General features: G+C 43.4%; 1 protein-coding gene across 1 annotated transcript in view; it reads right to left on the reverse strand.

Annotated features, from left to right (window-relative positions):
- The window catches only part of LOC126471008 (mediator of RNA polymerase II transcription subunit 16), a 289,195-nt gene that overhangs the window by 239,005 nt on the left and 29,429 nt on the right, over positions 1-20,761 (reverse strand). Inside the window, exon 2 of the mRNA XM_050099062.1 lies at positions 7,812-7,958. Within this exon, the coding sequence (XP_049955019.1) occupies positions 7,812-7,958 (147 nt within the window). The remainder of the gene's footprint in view (positions 1-7,811; positions 7,959-20,761) is intronic.

A 20,761-nucleotide genomic window follows, 5' to 3' on the forward strand; every position in this document is an offset into this window, starting at 1 on the left:
GTTTAGATTTCGTGAATTTGTGAGGTCTGTTCAAAAAATTTCGGAACTTTCGTAATTTGACACCCAAGGTATGTTGGAGAAAAATGCAGTTGGCATCCCTGCATACACCTGTGGTGGTGCGGAGCGTGGTGTGGTGGAGTGGGGTGGGGTGGGGTGGGGTGGGGTGTGTAGAGGGAGAGAGGAAGCTGGTTTGCTGGCTAGGAAAGAGGGGGGAAGGGATGGTAGGTGCACTGACTAGACATGTGATGCACAGGTGTTGGATCTGATGGGGAGCATTGCAAGATGAAGGGGATGTAGAGTTATGAATTGAGAGGGGGTGATAGGATGTAGGAAGCGGAAACTGTTGGGTGAAAGGTGTATGGCCAGTGGGTTAATGAAAATTGAGGCAAGGAGGGTTCCTGGAATGAAGGATGTGTTGCAAGAATAATTCTCATGTGTGTAGTTCAAAGAAGCTGCTGGTGGAGGGAAGGATAGAGATGGTCCAGGTTGTGAAGCAGCCAAAGAAATAGACCATGTTGTGCACAGCTGCACATTGTGCCAGCAGGTGTTCAACACTGTATTTGGCTGCAGTTTGTCAGTGGCCATTCATTCTGATGGACAGCTGGATGGTTGTCACACCAAAATAAAAATATGTGCAATGATTGGAGCAGAGTTGGTTTATGCCAAGGCTGCTTCCACAGGTGGCCTTGACTCTGATGGGCTAGGATAAGTCTGTGATAGGACTGGAGTAAGAAGTGTTTGGTGGGTGAAGTGGGCAGGTCTTGCATCTGGGTATTTCATAGAAATATGGTCCCTGTGGCAAGGGGATGGGAGTGGGAGTGGGAGTGGCATAGGAATGTAGGTTGGGTGATCTACAGAACTCCACAGAGGGATGGGAAGGATCTTGTACAGGCTGTCTCTCATTTCAGGACGATAGGTAATCAAAGCCCAGAAGAAAGATATGGCTCAGTTGTCCCAGTCCAGGGCGATATTGTGCGACTAGGGGGTTACTCCTTTGTGGTTGATTCTTGGGGATGATGGGAGGATTGGGTGTGTGCGAGGATATGGCATGGTAAATATGTTTGCAGACTGGGTTTAGGAAGTAGCACCCTTGTGAGACCTTCAGCATACTGGGCAAGAGAGTTCTCATCAATACACCATCCACGAGTGGCCAGGCTGCATGGGAGAGATATCTTGGTGTGGGAGAGATAACAGCTGTCAAAATGCAGACAGATACTGTTGGTGGTTACTGGGTTTAATATGGACAGAGGTGTGGATAGGGCTCTCAGAGAGATGGATGTCAATGTCCAGGATGTTGACACACTGAGCTGAGAAGGACCATGTGAAGCAGGTGGGGGAGAAGCTGTCAAGGTTCTGAAACACTTGAGGATAGTGTGTCTTGGCCCTGAGTCCAGACCCTGAAAATATCATCAATGGACCTGAACCACAGAAGGGTCTTAGGGTTTTGAGAGGCTAGGAAGGTTTCCTTTAAGTGGTCCATAGAAAAACTGGCACAATAGTGTCATGCAGATGTCCATGGCTGTGCTGTGAATTTTTTTATCTACCTTTGCCTCAAAGGAGAAATAGCTGTGTATCAGGATGTAGTTGGTAACAAGTAAGAGGAATGAGGTAGTGGGTTTAAAGTCTGAAGGACGTTGGGAAGGGTAGTGTTTAATAGTTACTACTTGCCACATCCTTTAAAACTCCCTCCGAACACTCTATGATACTCAGAATCCAAACAAACCCAGAACACTGTTGTTCACCTTGCCACCAAAAACACCAATCCCATAGAAGTTTCAGTCCTATCTAAATGCCTCATCTTGAGCCCCACACCCGAGTTTAACCATGCTGGGCTTCCCAAAGACCTACTGTTTTTCTCCCGAACCCTGCAGTGGGAACACTTGTTTACCACAAATTCCTCCAACCAAAGTCCCATTGTCCCGACACTTAACCTTGCCTCTCTCAGTTCATACTACCATCTAACTGTCGGCCCCCTCCCACACACACACCTAACAATCCCGTGGTCACCTTCCCAAACTCCTTATTACCTCCAACTTGGCCTCACCATCCTTCCCCAGGTCAAATCCTAAAAATACTAACATGTCGTCATAGGAAAGGACAGCCTAACATAACTTCAAAACAGATCCAGACCTAATCATCCTCCTGGCAGACAACAGCTCCACCACTGCTGTGATGAATTTCAATGGCTACCTGAGAGTATGCTTCTGCCAACTGTCGGACTCCTCCATCTACAATCTCTGCCATATTAATCCCACTTCAGAACTCCAACATAACCTTCAATCCCTACCGAAATCCTTAGGTCAATACCAGAACCTCTCCCATGATTCCATCTCCCTCCTCACCCAAAGGACACCCCACACACATACTCTCCAAAATCCATAAACCCCAACAATCCTCGACACCCCATAGGTGATTATCGTGCTCCTGCTGAGAGAATTTGCAATCTTGTTGACCAGCACCTCCAACCAATCACCCAAAACCTAGCCTCTCACAGTAAATACACAAACCACTTCATTTACTGATTCTCTACCATCCCCACCCATTTTACCTCCAGGATCCCTATTCATCACTGTAGACCCCAACACCCTACACAGCAACACCCTTCATGTCCATGGCCTTGCTGCTATCTAACACTACCTCTCCCAACTTCCTTTAGACTCAGGCCTCATTCCTCATACACCGTACCAACTATATCCTGATACACAACTACTTCTCCTTTAAGGCAAAGGCATATAAACAAGTCTGCAGCTCAGCCATGGGCACCCACATAGCAACCTTCTGTGCCTACCTTCTAATGGACCATCTAGAGGAAACCTTCCTAGCCTCCCAAACACCTTGTCTGCTTACTGATCTTCACGATCTGGACTCAGGGCCAAGAGATCCTATCCTCATTCCTCCACAACCTTAACACCTACTACCCCATCTGCTTCATGTGCCCCTTCTCAACACAAATTGCCACTTTCCTGGACATACAACCCCAACCCAAACCCTAACCTTAACACTCCCACCCAACTCCCACCCCCCACCCCTGAATCAGCCACAGACGTGTGCCCCCTCATCACCCACTGTCACCCTGGACTGGAACAACTGAACCATATTTTTTGTCATGGCTTCGATTATCTATCATCATGTTCTGAAATGGACATCCTATCCAAGATCCTTCCTACCTCTCCTACGGTGGTGATCCATTGCCCACCCAACCTACACAACATACTAGTCAATCTCTGTGCCACTCTCTCTCCCAACTTCTTGCCACAGGGCTCATATTCATGTGGAAAACACAGGCACAAGACCTACCCAATCCATTCAACGGCACTTCCTGCCCAGTCCTGGCAAACAGCACTTCCTGCTCCAGTCCTGCCACAGGTTTATAGGACCCCACCACATGGAGGCACAACGTGCTGTTCAGCATAACATGGTAGACTTCAATGGCTGCATCACAACCTGTGCCATCTGGATCCTTCTCTCCACCACCAGCTTCTTTGAACTACACAGATAGAAATTATCCTTCCAACACATCCTTCACTCCAGTAATCCTCCTTGCTTTAATTTCCATTAACACACTGTCCCCACTCCCTCCAACAACAGTTTCCCCTTCCTCCGTCCTGTCATCACCTCACAATTTGTGTCACCTTGTCACCTTCATCGTGCAACGTTCCCCATCTGCTATGACATCCATGCATCACATCCCTAGCCTGTGCACCTGCCATGTTTTCCTCCCGCATTCCTAGCCAGCCAGCAAACCGGCTACCTCCCTCCAAGCTACTAGCTACTCACCTCCCACCCCTATTCCTGCCTCCCGCCACTCTCCCCCCCCCCCCCCCCCCTCTACCAGCCACACTCCGTACAACCACACCCTACCCCATCTTCACATTGTGTCTCCAGCTGGCACCATGTAGAGGCACAGATATCTCTCTCTCTCTCTCTGTGTGTGTGTGTGTGTGTGTGTGTGTGTGTGTGTGTGTTTCTTCAATGTCTTCTGTATGTGCTAAGGGATGGGGAGGATTAAATTAATGGATTTTGCTTGGGTAACATGAGCAGCTAGGGAAATAAAAGTGCATCTGTACAAGCCTAATTCAACTGGCATTGGGCATGTGTACCAGAGGTTACTCGTTAATGATTGTCACACAACAGCTGTCCACCTCATCACACACAGTGAGCTTTGATGTTGACAGCTTTGTTTTCCCTTTTTGTAGATTTGTATCAGCCTTACCAACAATACAGTTAAGACAAAATCCTCCTTTCCTGTAACACACAGTATTCCATTTTCACATCAGACAGTAGCAGCTGAAGCACTCCTGCAATTTTTGGTTATACAGGATTGGCAGCACTGATCATTCCTCAGCTTGGCAACCCAAAGTTTGTTTGTGTTTTGTAGTGGACAGTTCAACGTGTCTACAAGCAGTGGTGTAATACATGTTGCCACAAAACATGATGTCAGAATTGTTTTCCAAAAAAGATCCTGAATGAGAGGAAACGGAGACATGTTTCACAGCTTGTGAATCAAAATCACTTCCAAACCTGACAGCAATTGCTGCAGGCAGTGAATGAAGGTCCATTACCCCCTGTTAGTGAGAGAATATTATGATGGGAACAGCATGCAATGAACATTTGGAGCCAGCTGCGGTGGCCGAACGGTTCTAGGCACTTCAGTCTGGAACCGTGCTGCTGCTATGGTCGCAGGTTCGAATCCTGCCTCAGGCATGGATATGTGTGATGTCTTTAGGTAAGTTAGGTTTAAGTAGTTCTACGTCTAGGGGACTGATGACCTCAGATGTTAAGTCTTATAGTGCTTAGAGCCATTTGAACCATTTTTGAACATTTGGAGTCCGTCACCTAGCAAGAGACGTTGCTCACACAGGCACATAAAGACGTCAACAGTAAAGTTCATCGGGCTGGAAGAATATGTGACTGGTTTCTTGAACACTCCCCTACCCAATTACATCTGAATTGGCTTGCAAAATCACCTAACTTGAATCCCCCAGAAATTATGTGTGACATGTTGGAACAGTGGATGAAACGCTGACATCAGCATCCCCGCAATTTGGTGGAACTGTGCAATCAAATCCTCAGTGAGTGCCTTAACCTGGATGTGATGCCCTGCACTACCTTATGGCCTTACTTCCTAACCAAATTCAGGTGGTTATTAAGTCCAGGGGTGAAAATACACAATATTAAATGATTCTTGTACATATTTTTCAAGGGGCGATTAATTTTTCGTCCAGTGAACTTACTTTCCACACAATGATGCTGCACCTCTTCTTTAATTCACAAGCATTTTTTTGTGTGTGTGTGTGTGTGTGTGTGTGTGTGTGTGTGTGTGTGTGTGTGAGCCCGGGAGGGGAGGGGGGGGGGGGGAGGGTCCATTGGGATTAAATAATTTCCTCATGCAGACATCAATTTGCATTCCCTATGTAGATCAGTCATCATCTGATTCTTTAGATAAAAATCAGTGAAAGGTGTCTGTAAGTTTCTCCTAGATGTGTGAAGCTGATGCCTTTCTTATTTAGACAGTTTTGAACGTGGCTGTCTGTCAGTAAACATATATAAGTTTCAATGTGGACGTAACATAGCCAACCGGTTGCAAGTAATTGTTTAATATATTTACCCAGGTTTCGACACCCTAATTTAAAATTCCTACAAAATAATATATAGTAAATTAAGTTTGGCAGAAACATTAACCAAGATGAAAATTGCCATAACATAGAAAGGTTACTTACGTAAAGTTATATTCTGAGAAGGCAATATTCAATATTTAGAGCAGACTGCTCAACTCAAAAATTAAAAACATTCCAGTCTTTGGTACATACACCTTGCAAGTAACATCAGACTGAGCAGCTTACATTGCTGCTATGAAAACAATACACAAGTTGCGCTACCTATTATGCATGGACAGTGACATATGCCCATTTGTAAGTTATTGTTAGTAGAAAAGGCAACTTTACATCCATATTTTTTAATTAGAAGATGATGAATACTATAAGAAATTGGGCATAAAAATGGAACCGAAAAATCTTCCTTATACTCGTTACTGTCAGAAACAGCACTGATGCCTAAAGTAGTCGCTTTAGCATCAGTTTTAATTTTGAAGATGTTTTCAACTAACAAGAGATCAATACCATTATTAACTGCAATAGTTTTTATTAAACTGTTCCTTGTTTTGGCCACAGTGTTTAACATTTCTCTTTCTTCTTATTGGGGTGACATTAAGAGTTGTGAGTGAGGTACTGCATTCATATCTCTTGTCTTTCTTGGTAGTATGGAGGAGACTAATAGATTTATCTATTGAACATGACTGAATCTACTCTTTCAGGTACACCTGTTCACATCAGCTTCAGCTGTAACAGCCAGGTTAGACTAAGCCGTTTTCTGAGTAAATTTTTTGATCACAAAATTGAATGGTGACACAAACGCACATGCAAACACGCACGCACGCACACACACACACACACACACACACACACACACACACACACACACATGCACGCACGCGCACACACACACACACACACACACACACACACACACACACACACCCCTAGCGCGATACAAAGATATATTACTGTACTGGGAATAAAAGGATGAAATTTATGATGACAGAATAAATAAGTCATTATTTACCACACTTGGGTAATACCAGAGACTGTAATGTCGGCGTAAGAATAGCCATTTGTACAGTACACCCTGCAACTCCAATGTTTCACTTCCATAACACTTTCTACATACTATTCTTGTTTCAGCTCTTCCACATTTATTAAATCACAGGAGGACGGATATGGTGTCTGTTCTTTCGGACATGTCCGAAAGAACAGACACCATATAAGTATATAGTTCTGGAAATACCGGCCATGACCTTCTTCTTCTGTGCAGATGCACACATATTCCCTGAACTGTTATGGGACTTGGTAAGAATGTCTTCATGAGTAATGAGTGTGTTGGTGTGAGACACTACGAATGTAGTGTGTGGACATACAAGGTGAGAATGTGGGTCTCACAGGAGGCGTGCACGAGATAGTCCCTGCAGTCGCCCTGTCCTCTGTGCCCTCGGTGGCTCAGAGGGATAGAGCATCTGTCATGTACGAAGAAGATCCCAGGTTCGAGACCCTGTTGGGGCACACATTTTCACCTGTCCCCATTGATATATATCAACGCCCATCAACAGCTGAAGGTATTAATATAATTCTAATTTCGTTCTAGACAGCTGCAGGTCATCAATGGTGTCTGTTTTTTCGGACATGTCCGAAAAAACAGATATCATATCCATAAAAGTATAATACAACAAGGGTGAGGCACCACAAACTTCAGTCGCCTCTTCTAAATGCAAGTTGTTAAACAGTGCCTCCTGGGGAAAAACATCTACCTCCATGTGCAATGGAGGATGGTTAACAATTTACAAAGCTTACGGTAAAAAATGACATGTTGTCTAGCTGCCAACTTGGATTCTTGATCTGTCAAGTTCAAATGCATTTGTTACCAGTTAAGTTGTAATGACAGACTGGAAGCTGGAATGACAAACCCATCATAGCTGACCTACATAGATTGATATGGAGTACAGTATTCATCTGATACACTAGAGTCTCCAAAATTTTCTTAAAAGTCATGATCAAAGTTCACACTGTTGTCTCCCTATAATACCACACAGTATAGTGAATTCAGGCAAAACTTACAGATGATATTGTAACTGTAACCAGTATCACTGGCAAACTCATCTTAAAATCAGGCAAAAGAAGAGTACTATGAAGTAAATAACAAAAACTTTAACAGAAACATCAACATATGTCTTCAAATGAAGAAAGTCTCATATTACATACTTGTGACAATGCCATGGCACATTCAGGTCTGCTATGTAAACATGTGAACCCCAGCTTTTGCCCCAACAGTCTTCAAGTTCAGTAATTGCAGAGAATGCAACGATGCTTTGGCTTGATATGCAACACAATGTGCGTCCATCATGTAAGCTGTAAAAAAAAAGCAAAGACAAACGTAAGCATCAAAAAAATTACAGTCACATGGTAGTTTTTAGGTGAACATGCATTTATGGTCAAATATTTCCATTTCAGAAAATGAGAATCACAATTCCATAAGCTTATGGATTAACTTACCCTTTGTTTTAGCAGCGAACATTCATTAAGAGCCTCTTTCATGCCCTATGCATTATAGCTTTCATTCTCGTAGCTCAAATCTAGTTACTATTTATGTATTCTTTTCATCCCATTAATTATCAATTACACATAAAGAAATGAAACATTTATCTGCCATTTCAAAAGAATATATTATGATAACTGTCAAGGAAACTTTTAATAAACTTGTTTAGTCCTGCAAGGAAGATATGTCACTATTAATTCTGCAAGTATGGCAGAAAGCAAGTAACACTTCCCATAATGACTCATCTTAGTTTTCGAATTAAATACTTGAATGTTGCGTTAGACACAATTCCAGCAGAAAAACACACACACACACACACACACACACACACACAGAGAGAGAGAGAGAGAGAGAGAGAGAGAGAGAGAGAGAGAGAGAGGAGGGGGGGGGGGGGGGGCAGTTGGGTAGAGGAATGGGCAGAGTGAGTAGAGAAGGAGGGCTGTAGAGAAGGAACCTGTAGTAAGTTAAGGGCAGCTGATCCAATGAAGGAAATAAGATGACTTCAGATGTTTGAAAGGATGGAATTCATTCTTTCAGAAGATATATATAACTTTCACGAAATGAATCAAATGCACGTAAGTTAAATGAATAACTGTTGGACCAAAATCAATGAAAATGTAATGACATGAAATGATACTGCACCAGACTGGAACTCAACTTGAATTTCCTGCTCACTGTTAGCAGTCACCAACACCATTTGTCTATCTGAGCACAACTCCAGGAATGACTCAAACTTTTGTTGTTACTTGTGTTTCCACACAATTTTGGAAAGCTACTACCAGTGTTTTTCCTATAGGGTTTGCAGGTACCACAGATTTTGCATATCTAAACAGTTTGCACTGATATCATTTCATGACACTGCATCATCATTTCTTTCATCCTCATTGATCCATTACTTTCATCTCATTGTGTTTAATTCATTTCATCCCTTGTCACAGGGTAACTGACAGAACTCTAGTGACTCTGTCCCCCCAATGGTGCTACTCCCATATACCCTAGGGGACAATCCCTAATAGTAGTGTTCAGATATAGGTGGAAACATCAGCAGCAATGAAAGTTTGTGTCGGGCCTGATAGTATGCTCAGATAGCCTACTGTTTAGGGCAGCCACTAGGGATAAGCTGGAAACTCATGCCACTACGGAGATGTACAACAGAACTTTTATTTCATAAGTACAGGACTGGACAAGGAATTTAATAGAGTAATTGGAGGAATTTTCTCCAAGATCAGCAGATACCTACCACACAAACTTTAGTGAATTGCATGGCACTGGTATAGTAGATTTTCTGGTGGTCAGATATACTAAGATATTTGCTCACTGAGAATTCAGTATGATACTGGAACAACAGATGTGATATCTAAGGCAAAACTTATGTTCAACACAGACATAATAGAGGTGTGTGGACCAATAACTGTCGGCACAGTAATATTAACAGAGAAATTTTGTCAACAATTAGAACACTCAGAAATTCATCTATGGGAGTTTACACTTTGGTAATGGAGGGCTAAGAGAAAGAACATGGAACTACATTGTTCAAGGTGTCACAGACTACTACCATACATTTTCTGTATGTCTAAGAATCCAGGTATTATTATTTACTTATCATCAATGAATCAATTGCATTAGTTGTATCAACGCAAGGGAAACATGTAATGAGTTAGGAACTGAAAAAGAATAATAATGAATCCTTCCACACCCTAGACAGAAACTAACAATGAAGGAAGCCACACACACACACACACACACACACACACACACACACACACACACACACACACACACAAACACAGACAGACATATATGATCATGTCACATATGTGTCAAAAATAATATTGATAGAAATACTGGACATGGATTTAGGAAGATTTTTTGAAAAGTAGCATTCTACAATAACAGGATGATACACAAGGAGATCCCATTACATATTTAATATAAAAATTACAAAATAATTTTAGACACAGTACCTATTGTAAGATATGGTGAACAAGTTTGAAGCAGAAGTTTATTGACAGAAGTGCAAATCATGTTACAGGTTTTCACATAAACCAGTTATCATTAGACAAATTTTGTGCCTTAATTTAGCCCTAGAAAGCACCTCATGTCAAGATACATCATACATTCTTTGTAATGCATTTGAGTAACTCAAGTCATCTTGGTGTACTCAGTAGCATGAAAAGTACTTATTATACATCATGGTGCCATGCAAAGAAACAAGAATTATGGCATGTACTTGATAATATTAAACACAGGTCAAAATGGAAAAATAAATAAAAAATAAAGTGATTTGGAGGGTATTTCATCAAAATTAGAGAATCTGGTGTGCTGCTCCTCTTTGTCTGAACATACTTAACGCTTTGCAAATCATAGAATATGCAGCTACAAATGATGTCTGAGCAATCAGCGGCTTAGAATATCATACATAACAAAATAGGTAAGCATTAATTTAGTAGAAGCCATTCTAAACAAAATGAAAATCTACAAACATTTAACACATCCATGTAATTGATGAGTCAGCCATTAAACAATGCATTAAGATACGTCTCTATGAGTTAATGATAGAATATAGGGGCAATAAGTAACTGCTTTGGCAAAATAATGGGCTCCTTGATGTGGTTACTTAACTTTTTGTTTTGGTACATCAGCTGAATAAAACAAAGAACAGTTAGGAAACTGAGGGCTGATAATGGAATGATTCACATGATCCTATTTCTAATGTATCATGGTATTCTCAGTATCATGTAGAATTCTACACTGAAAAGTGTAAATTCATCAGGAAGATTAATCCTAGAGCCTATGTCAGGAAATCCAACTGAACATGAGGTTTTTGTACACCTGTAATTCATATACTAAATCATAAAAAGGTGGTGCCTTTTCAAAATATTGCTATAAATCTATAACACCAACCAAGTTTCCAGTTATACATCTCAAAAAATATCACCAACAAACGGTTTCACTTGATCCTGGAAGTTTAAGAAAATTATACAGTAATCTAAACAGAACTTTACTCCTTCCAGTAACTGAAGATTCTGTTTGCATCACGAATAGTAACAATGCTTCTGTTGCTGCTGATTAAAGGTTTCAGGAGACTAAACACTGAGTAGTGAGAGTACGAGGCTGGACATAGGTACCAGCCTGGTATTTACCTAGCAATTGGCAAATGTTTTGAAAATCACGAAGACTTCATGGAAAATGCTTTTCAATATGAACTTTCATTAGCAAAAAGGTATGTTTTGAACACTGAAGATGTGTTAAATACATTTTGTGATGCAAATATCAAATTTGAGTGTGTGTGGAATGACAGTTACTGCAGGCCAAGAAAACCATTCAAATTACAGTGCTGTCATCCCTAATTCATGCTGACGATAAATAATAAATTCCAAGCTCTGGATTCTGACAAATTTACCTCTGACTCACTTTTATCAGACTTGTCAGATAATGCAGAAATTTGTGTGAATACGCCAAAGTTGTCACAAAGCAAACAAGTGCAGCAAGAAAACATGACCAAAAAATGCATGACATTACTATATTATCTGACAGTCATGGAAGGGAAGTAGCAGCAATCGTGGCAAGCAGTCAACCTTGTTTCAACGTCATGGGTATCATTAAAAGCCCAGTGCCCCCCTCCCCCTCAAGGAAGTACTGAAAGGCTGTGAGAAGATGTTACGAGTAAAGCCTGGTAGTGACTGAGTGTCAGTTGGAGGTGCTAACTATGTGTATAGGAACAAGAGCTAACATGCAGACACTGTTTTTAGGGAAGTTTTTGCAAAAAACACCTGAAGTGGGTACATCACAAACTTCGTATCATGGAAAATTCTTGTGTTAATCACAGAGTACATCTATGTCTATATCTACATCTACATCCTCCGCAAGCAGTCATACAGTGCGTGGTGGAGGGTACCCTGTACCACTAATATCCACTTCTTTACCTGTTTCACTCTGAAATAGAGTGAGGGAAAAACTACTGTCTATACGCCTACGTATACGTATCAGCCCTAATTTCTCATATCTTATCTTTGTGGTCCTTAAACAAAATGTATTTGGGCAGGAGGCCATGAACATAAGTCTTCAGAAAATCTGCAATGATTCTGCCAATGCAATATTTGTGCAGACAGTTATGTAAGATTTTTACCAGAGAAAAATCACCAAAAAGCTATATCTTTTCAGAAGTTGTTATTTGTACTTTGAGGACCTGACGACAACTCAAGTTGTTATCAAGTCTTCAAAGTACACACTCCACCAAAACGTCATGGAACCCAGGTATTGAGGGCCCTGCAACATGCATCGATATATCTGATTCTCTATATACGGACTGCATAGGAGCTTGAAGTGGCGTTACTAATATACCAAAACTGGTTGTGTAAATACACTCCTGGAAATTGAAATAAGAACACCGTGAATTCATTGTCCCAGGAAGGGGAAACTTTATTGACACATTCCTGGGGTCAGATACATCACATGATCACACTGACAGAACCACAGGCACATAGACACAGGCAACAGAGCATGCACAATGTCGGCACTAGTACAGTGTATATCCACCTTTCGCAGCAATGCAGGCTGCTATTCTCCCATGGAGACGATCGTAGAGATGCTGGATGTAGTCCTGTGGAACGGCTTGCCATGCCATTTCCACCTGGCGCCTCAGTTGGACCAGCGTTCGTGCTGGAAGTGCAGACCGCGTGAGACGACGCTTCATCCAGTCCCAAACATGCTCAATGGGGGACAGATCCGGAGATCTTGCTGGCCAGGGTAGTTGACGTACACCTTCTAGAGCACGTTGGGTGGCACGGGATACATGCGGACGTGCATTGTCCTGTTGGAACAGCAAGTTCCCTTGCCGGTCTAGGAATGGTAGAACGATGGGTTCGATGACGGTTTGGATGTACCGTGCACTATTCAGTGTCCCCTCGACGATCACCAGTGGTGTACGGCCAGTGTAGGAGATCGCTCCCCACACCATGATGCCGGGTGTTGGCCCTGTGTGCCTCGGTCGTATGCAGTCCTGATTGTGGCGCTCACCTGCACGGCGCCAAACACGCATACGACCATCATTGGCACCAAGGCAGAAGCGACTCTCATCGCTGAAGACGACACGTCTCCATTCGTCCCTCCATTCACACCTGTCGCGACACCACTGGAGGCGGGCTGCACGATGTTGGGGCGTGAGCGGAAGACGGCCTAACGGTGTGCGGGACCGTAGCCCAGCTTCATGGAGACGGTTGCGAATGGTCCTCGCCGATACCCCAGGAGCAACAGTGTCCCTAATTTGCTGGGAAGTGGCGGTGCGGTCCCCTACGGCACTGCATAGGATCCTACGGTCTTGGCGTGCATCCGTGCGTCGCTGCGGTCCGGTCTCAGGTCGACGGGCACGTGCACCTTCCGCCGACCACTGGCGACAACATCGATGTACTGTGGAGACCTCACGCCCCACGTGTTGAGCAATTCGGCGGTACGTCCACCCGGCCTCCCGCATGCCCACTATACGCCCTCGCTCAAGGTCCGTCAACTGCACATACGGTTCACGTCCACGCTGTCGCGGCATGCTACCAGTGTTAAAGACTGCGATGGAGCTCCGTATGCCACGGCAAACTGGCTGACACTGACGGCGGCGGTGCACAAATGCTGTGCAGCTAGCGCCATTCGACGGCCAACACCGCGGTTCCTGGTGTGTCCGCTGTGCCGTGCGTGTGATCATTGCTTGTACAGCCCTCTCGCAGTGTCCGGAGCAAGTATGGTGGGTCTGACACACCGGTGTCAATGTGTTCTTTTTTCCATTTCCAGGAGTGTAAAATAATTTCTGAAAACATACGGCAGTTTGGAGATCTTTCTCTGGTAAATATGTGGCCAGCCACTGTCCTGCAGTCACAATACAACAACAGAGACAGTACTGTAAGAGGTCATTTCATCAGGCATGTTCTCCACAGGAACATAAAGGGTAAAAATGCAATGACAACTGAAATTCAGAACATTACAAAAATGTGTTCTAATAGCAAGGTCATGGCAACACATCTGCAAAATTTCTGGTGAACAGTGACTGTCATGTCACCTACAGTGGAAGTCATGGTGCCCACAGCAGCAGAGATTAAGTCACCTACAGACGAGGGCAGGTCAACACAGATGTTCCCAGGTCACTTACACATGAGCCCAGGGTCACCTCCAGCAGAGGATCCTACATCGGCAGTGGAGGAGCCTAGATCTGCAGTAGAAAACACTACACCTTCATCTTCATCCATACGTCGCATACCACCGTACAGTGGATGGCGGAGTGTACCTTGTATCACTACAAGTCATTTCCTCTCCTGTTGCATTTGTAAATAGAGCGAGGGAAAAATGACTGTCTAAAAGCCTCTGTACGAGACCTAACTTCTCGCATATTATCTTCATAGCCCTTACACATAATGTATGAGGGTTGCCCAGAAAGTAAAGCACTGCATTTTTTTCCTTCAACAATTCTTTATTGAACTTAATGAGAATTACACACAAGAAAGAATGGTGTTTTATCTACACACCCCATTTTTCCACATAATGTCCAGCCCATTCTATGGCCTTCCTTCAGCGCAAAACAAATATGTGTATTCCCTGTCAGTACCGATCTTTGTCCGGAGCCAGAGCTTAACCTCCTAATCGTCGTCAAAATTTCTTCCACGAATGGCATCCTTTAATGGCCCAACAAGTGGCAGCTCACTGCAACATGTCAGGTGTGACAGCCGTTGATGGTCTCCCTGACCGCTGCAAATTGTGGAGCTCTGCCGAATCACCTTCTAATGATCTCACCTTCTGATGATCTCACCTTCATGCGCAGCAACTAACTGTACTCCTGTTGACAGTAGATGCTCCATTGACTTTGCACAAGTGTTTGTGAATATTCCCCACAGTTTCTTTCTCTGCAATGAGAAATTCAATGAAGGCCCATTTTTTTGTTTGTAACATGTATCACCTACAGAAGCCAGTTTGGAACTGTCCTGCAGCTACGCTACCTGTTGGAAGTGGCGGAAACTTGGTGCGCTCACTCAGGAGACTTCAAATAATACATACGTAACATTTCACATTTGTAGCATTGTATTCGACTGAGAAAAAATGTGGTGCATTACTTTCTGGGCAACCCTCGTACATCTGCAGCAGTAGAATTATTCTGCAGTCAGCCTCAAATGGTTCTATAAATCTGTGCAATAGCTTCTGTTTCAATATCTTCCTTTAATCCAACACTTGAAGAGTACTCAAGAATGGGTTGCAATAGTGTTTTATATGCCATCTCCTTTATGAATGATCTAAATTTCCCAAAATTCTCCCAATAAAAATGAAGTCTAGCATTCACCTTCCCTACTACCAAACTTATGTGCTCATTCTACTTCATACCACTTTGGAATGTAACACCTTGATATTTAATGGAAGTGACTGTATCAAGCTGCAACCTACTAACGCTGTATTCGAACATTAAAAGACTGTTTTTCCTACTCATCCCCATTAACTTACATTTTTCTACATTTAGAGGAAGTTGTCATTCAACACCCCATCTAGAATCTTATACAGGGTGAGTCACCTAACGTTACCGCTGGATATATTTCGTAAACCACATCAAATACTGATGAATCGATTCCACAGACCGAACGTGAGGAGAGGGGCTAGTGTAATTGGTTAATACAAACCATAAAAAAATGCACAGAAGTATGTTTTTTAACACAAACGTACGTTTTTTAAATGGAACCCTGTTAGTTTTGTCAGCACATCTGAACATACAAACAAATACGTAATCAGTGCCATTTGTTGCATTGTAAAATGTTAATTACATCCGGAGATATTGTAACCTAAAGTTGACGCTTGAGTACCACTCCTCCGCTGTTCGATCGTGTGTATCGAAGAGCACCGAATTACGTAGGGATCCAAAGGGAATGGTGATGGACCTTAGGTACAGAAGAGACTGGAACAGCACATTACGTCCACATGCTAACACCTTTTTATTGGTCTTTTTCACTGACGCACATGTACATTACCATGAGGGGTGAGGTACACATACACACGTGGTTTCCGTTTTCAATTACGGAGTGGAATAGAGTGTGTCCCGACATGTCAGGCCAATAGATGTTCAATGTGGTGGCCATCATTTGCTGCACACAATTGCAATCTCTGATGTAATGAATGTCGTACACGCCGCAGTACATCTGGTGTAATGTTGCCGCAGGCTGCCACAATACGTTGTTTCATATCCTCTGGGGTTGTAGGCACATCACGGTACACATTCTCCTTTAACGTACCCCACAGAAAGAAGTCCAGAGGTGTAAGATCAGGAGAATGGGCTGGCCAATTTATGCGTCCTCCACGTCCTATGAAACGCCCGTCGAACATGTACCTCACCCCTCATGGTAATGTACATGTGCGTCAGTGAAAAAGACCAATAAAAAGGTGTTAGCATGTGGACGTAATGTGCTGTTCCAGTCCCTTCTGTACCTAAGGTCCATCACCGTTCCCTTTGGATCCCTACGTAATTCGGTGCTCTCCGATACACACAATCGAACAGCGGAGGAGTGGTACTCAAGCGTCAACTTTAGGTTACAATATCTCCGGATGTAATTAACATTTTACAATGCAACAAATGGTACTGATTACGTATTTGTTTATATGTTCAGATGTGCTAACAAAACTAACGGGATTCCATTTAAACAAATGTAGGTTTGTGTTAAAAAACATACTTCCATGCATTTTTTTACGGTTTGTATTAACCAATTACACTAGCCCCTCTCCTCACGTTCGGTCTGTGGAATCGATTCGTCAGTATTTGATGTGGTTTACGAAATATATCCAGCGGTAACGTTAGGTGACTCACCCTGTATATCGTTACAGCTACTCAGCGATGACACGTTCCAGTACACCATAGCAACATCAGCAAAAAGCTACAAATTGCTGTTCACGACATCCATCAGGTCATTTATGTATACAGAGAATAAAAGCAGTCCTGTCACACTTCCCTGAGGCACACCTGACAATATCTTTGTTTCTGATGAACGCTTGCTGTTGTGAACCGTGTACTGGTTTCTATTATTTAAAAAGTCTTTGAGACATTCACATATCTGGAAACCTAAACTGGACACACAGACTCCCATCAAAATCTTCTACAGTGGGGTACCATGTGAAATGCTTTCTGGAAAACTAGGAATATGGACTCTGCCTGTTGCCCTCCATCCATGGTTTACATGGTTTGTAGAATATTTTGTGAGAAAAGGGTAAGCTGAATTTTGCATGAATGATGCTTCTAAATCCAGGGAAATTTGTTATATTTGAACTCAGAAGAAATTCTGCAGCAGAAATCAGTGTTAAGGATATTGGTCTGTAATCATGTGGCTCAGTTCTTTTACTTTTCTTATGTACACCTGCACTTTTTTCCTTCGGTTGGTACTTTTCATTGGGTGAGAGATTCACGATAAATGCAGGCTAAGTAATGCCACAGAGTACTCTCTGTAAAAATGAATTTAGATTCCATCTGGACCTGGTGACTTATTTGGTTTCAACTCTTTCAGTTGCTTCTCTATGCCACAAGTGCCAATTTCTATGTCCTCCATGTAGGAGTCTGTATGACAGTCAAACAACTGTACGCTTGGACAATCCTCTTGTGTGAATTATATCTTAAATGTGAAATTCAAAACTTCAGCTTTCCTTTTCCTGTCTTCTATTGCCATGCCAGACTGGTCAAAGAGTGAGTGGATAGATGCCTTCGGCCTACTTAGTAACAGAAGACCCTACATTGGCGGTGGAGGACTCTAGATTTGAAGCAGAGGGCCATACCTCATATTGTTGCAGAGCACCCTATGCTGGCAGCTGAGGATCTTTCACTAGCAGAAAACGCCAAAGGGAAGACCTAAAAGGCTTAGAAAATATATAGTACTCAAACATTTTTGGTACCCTGCCTCAAAATTGGATCAGATATGACACAGCAAAGTGCAGCACAATTGCTCCCAGTCTTGTTCTAGAAGCTTTCATATTTTTTTTATATACAGCATCCAAAATTTGACAAATAAATCTTTTGAACTTGAAATTGCGGTTAATGCCACCAATGCTGATAGCACGTGTGTTATGGAAGACAGTGTAGAAATACTGCATTAGGTACTGTTAACATTAATCATCACAATTTGGCAAGTCAGTTCTATAGGAAGTGGAGGGGTTTGAATTTTTATTAATTCTAATGTTGAACACAAAAGGATGTGTAAGGCAGAAGCACTGAGTATTGAAAAGCATTTTGAAGCTGCTACTGTTCAACTGCATCGAGATTTGGGCCAAATAGTAATTACAGAAGTATACTGACCACCTAGTGTGGACACAGACACTTTCATAATTAAAGAGTCTCAGGTGGACATTACACTTACTGAGAAAGCCACTATAATTGTCTAGGGGGACTTCACTAAAAATCTTGTGAATGAATCTGCATCTAAGGAGCTATTTCTTAATGTGCTACAAAGGTTCAACATCTCTCTACTTATAAATAGTTCCATAAGAATAACACATCGAAAAGAAAGTCTTATACACAATATATTTCCAATAGTGGGTGCTGCAGAGAGCGACATTATTAATACTGATTTAGGAATATACACTCCTGGAAATGGAAAAAAGAACACATTGACACCGGTGTGTCAGACCCACCATACTTGCTCCGGACACTACGAGAGGGCTGTACAAGCAATGATCACACGCACGGCACAGCGGACACACCAGGAACCGCGGTGTTGGCCGTCGAATGGCGCTAGTTGCGCAGCATTTGTGCACCACCGCCGTCAGTGTCAGCCAGTTTGACGTGGCATACGGAGCTCCATCGCAGTCTTTAACACTGGTAGCATGCCGCGACAGCGTGGACGTGAACCGTATGTGCAGTTGACGGACTTTGAGCGAGGGCGTATAGTGGGCATGCGGGAGGCCGGGTGGACGTACCGCCGAATTGCTCAACACGTGGGGCGTGAGGTCTCCACAGTACATCGATGTTGTCGCCAGTGGTCGGCGGAAGGTGCACGTGCCCGTCGACCTGGGACCGGAGCGCAGCGACGCACGGATGCACGCCAAGACCGTAGGATCCTACGCAGTGCCGTAGGGGACCACACCGCCACTTCCCAGCAAATTAGGGACACTGTTGCTCCTGGGGTATCGGCGAGGACCATTCGCAACCGTCTCCATGAAGCTGGGCTACGGTCCCGCACACTGTTAGGCCGTCTTCCGCTCACGCCCCAACATCGTGCAGCCCGCCTCCAGTGGTGTCGCGACAGGCGTGAATGGAGGGACGAATGGAGACGTGTCGTCTTCAGCGATGAGAGTCGCTTCTGCCTTGGTGCCAATGATGGTCGTATGCGTGTTTGGCGCCGTGCAGGTGAGCGCCACAATCAGGACTGCATACGACCGAGGCACACAGGGCCAACACCCGGCATCATGGTGTGGGGAGCGATCTCCTACACTGGCCGTACACCACTGGTGATCGTCGAGGGGACACTGAATAGTGCACGGTACATCCAAACCGTCATCGAACCCATCGTTCTACCATTCCTAGACCGGCAAGGGAACTTGCTGTTCCAACAGGACAATGCACGTCCGCATGTATCCCGTGCCACCCAACGTGCTCTAGAAGGTGTAAGTCAACTACCCTGGCCAGCAAGATCTCCGGATCTGTCCCCCATTGAGCATGTTTGGGACTGGATGAAGCGTCGTCTCACGCGGTCTGCACGTCCAGCACGAATGCTGGTCCAACTGAGGCGCCAGGTGGAAATGGCATGGCAAGCCGTTCCACAGGACTACATCCAGCATCTCTACGATCGTCTCCATGGGAGAATAGCAGCCTGCATTGCTGCGAAAGGTGGATATACACTGTACTAGTGCCGACATTGTGCATGCTCTGTTGCCTGTGTCTATGAGCCTGTGGTTCTGTCAGTGTGATCATGTGATGTATCTGACCCCAGGAATGTGTCAATAAAGTTTCCCCTTCCTGGGGCAATGAATTCACGGTGTTCTTATTTCAATTTCCAGGAGTGTATTATCATAATGCCTTCATCCTTACAATTTCTGCTATGCCTGTGACGAAATTTCCCTGCACAGAACTCTACTAGTTTAATTAATACTCCAAGTAATGAACCCAGTCAGAAGCACTTTCCACAAACAATGCTTACAACGATTTCTCTTCAGAATTCATGACCAATTATGAAATTGTGTTTTGCAAAAAAATTAACCAGAGTCCATTCCTGTGGGATAACTACACCTAGTTCCTGGATTACATTAGGCTCTAATACTTCCTGTACAACTTTAAAAAGGCTCATTTCTCAAATGAGATACACAGATGCCCAGTTCATAGGACGTGTAAAGACTTATAAGAAAAAATATCGACAGCTAATTGCAATGGTAAAACTACTTAGAACGATAGCATACTAAGACTGTCAGCAATAAATCAAAATCTGTACGGGATATTGTAAAGAGAGAAACAGGGAAGATATGTGACAAGCAGGAAATCTCACTTACAAAGCTGGTAACATTAATATTGGCAAAAATTACCTGCCAAATTAGTTAAATGATAACTTCATAAAATCTTCCCAACATCAAGCTTAAATTACACAATCAGGATACACTTGAGGAGTGTACACCTGCATACAGCATA

The sequence above is a fragment of the Schistocerca serialis genome, chromosome 3 (assembly GCF_023864345.2).
Source record: "Schistocerca serialis cubense isolate TAMUIC-IGC-003099 chromosome 3, iqSchSeri2.2, whole genome shotgun sequence".
Classification (NCBI taxonomy): domain Eukaryota; kingdom Metazoa; phylum Arthropoda; class Insecta; order Orthoptera; family Acrididae; genus Schistocerca; species Schistocerca serialis.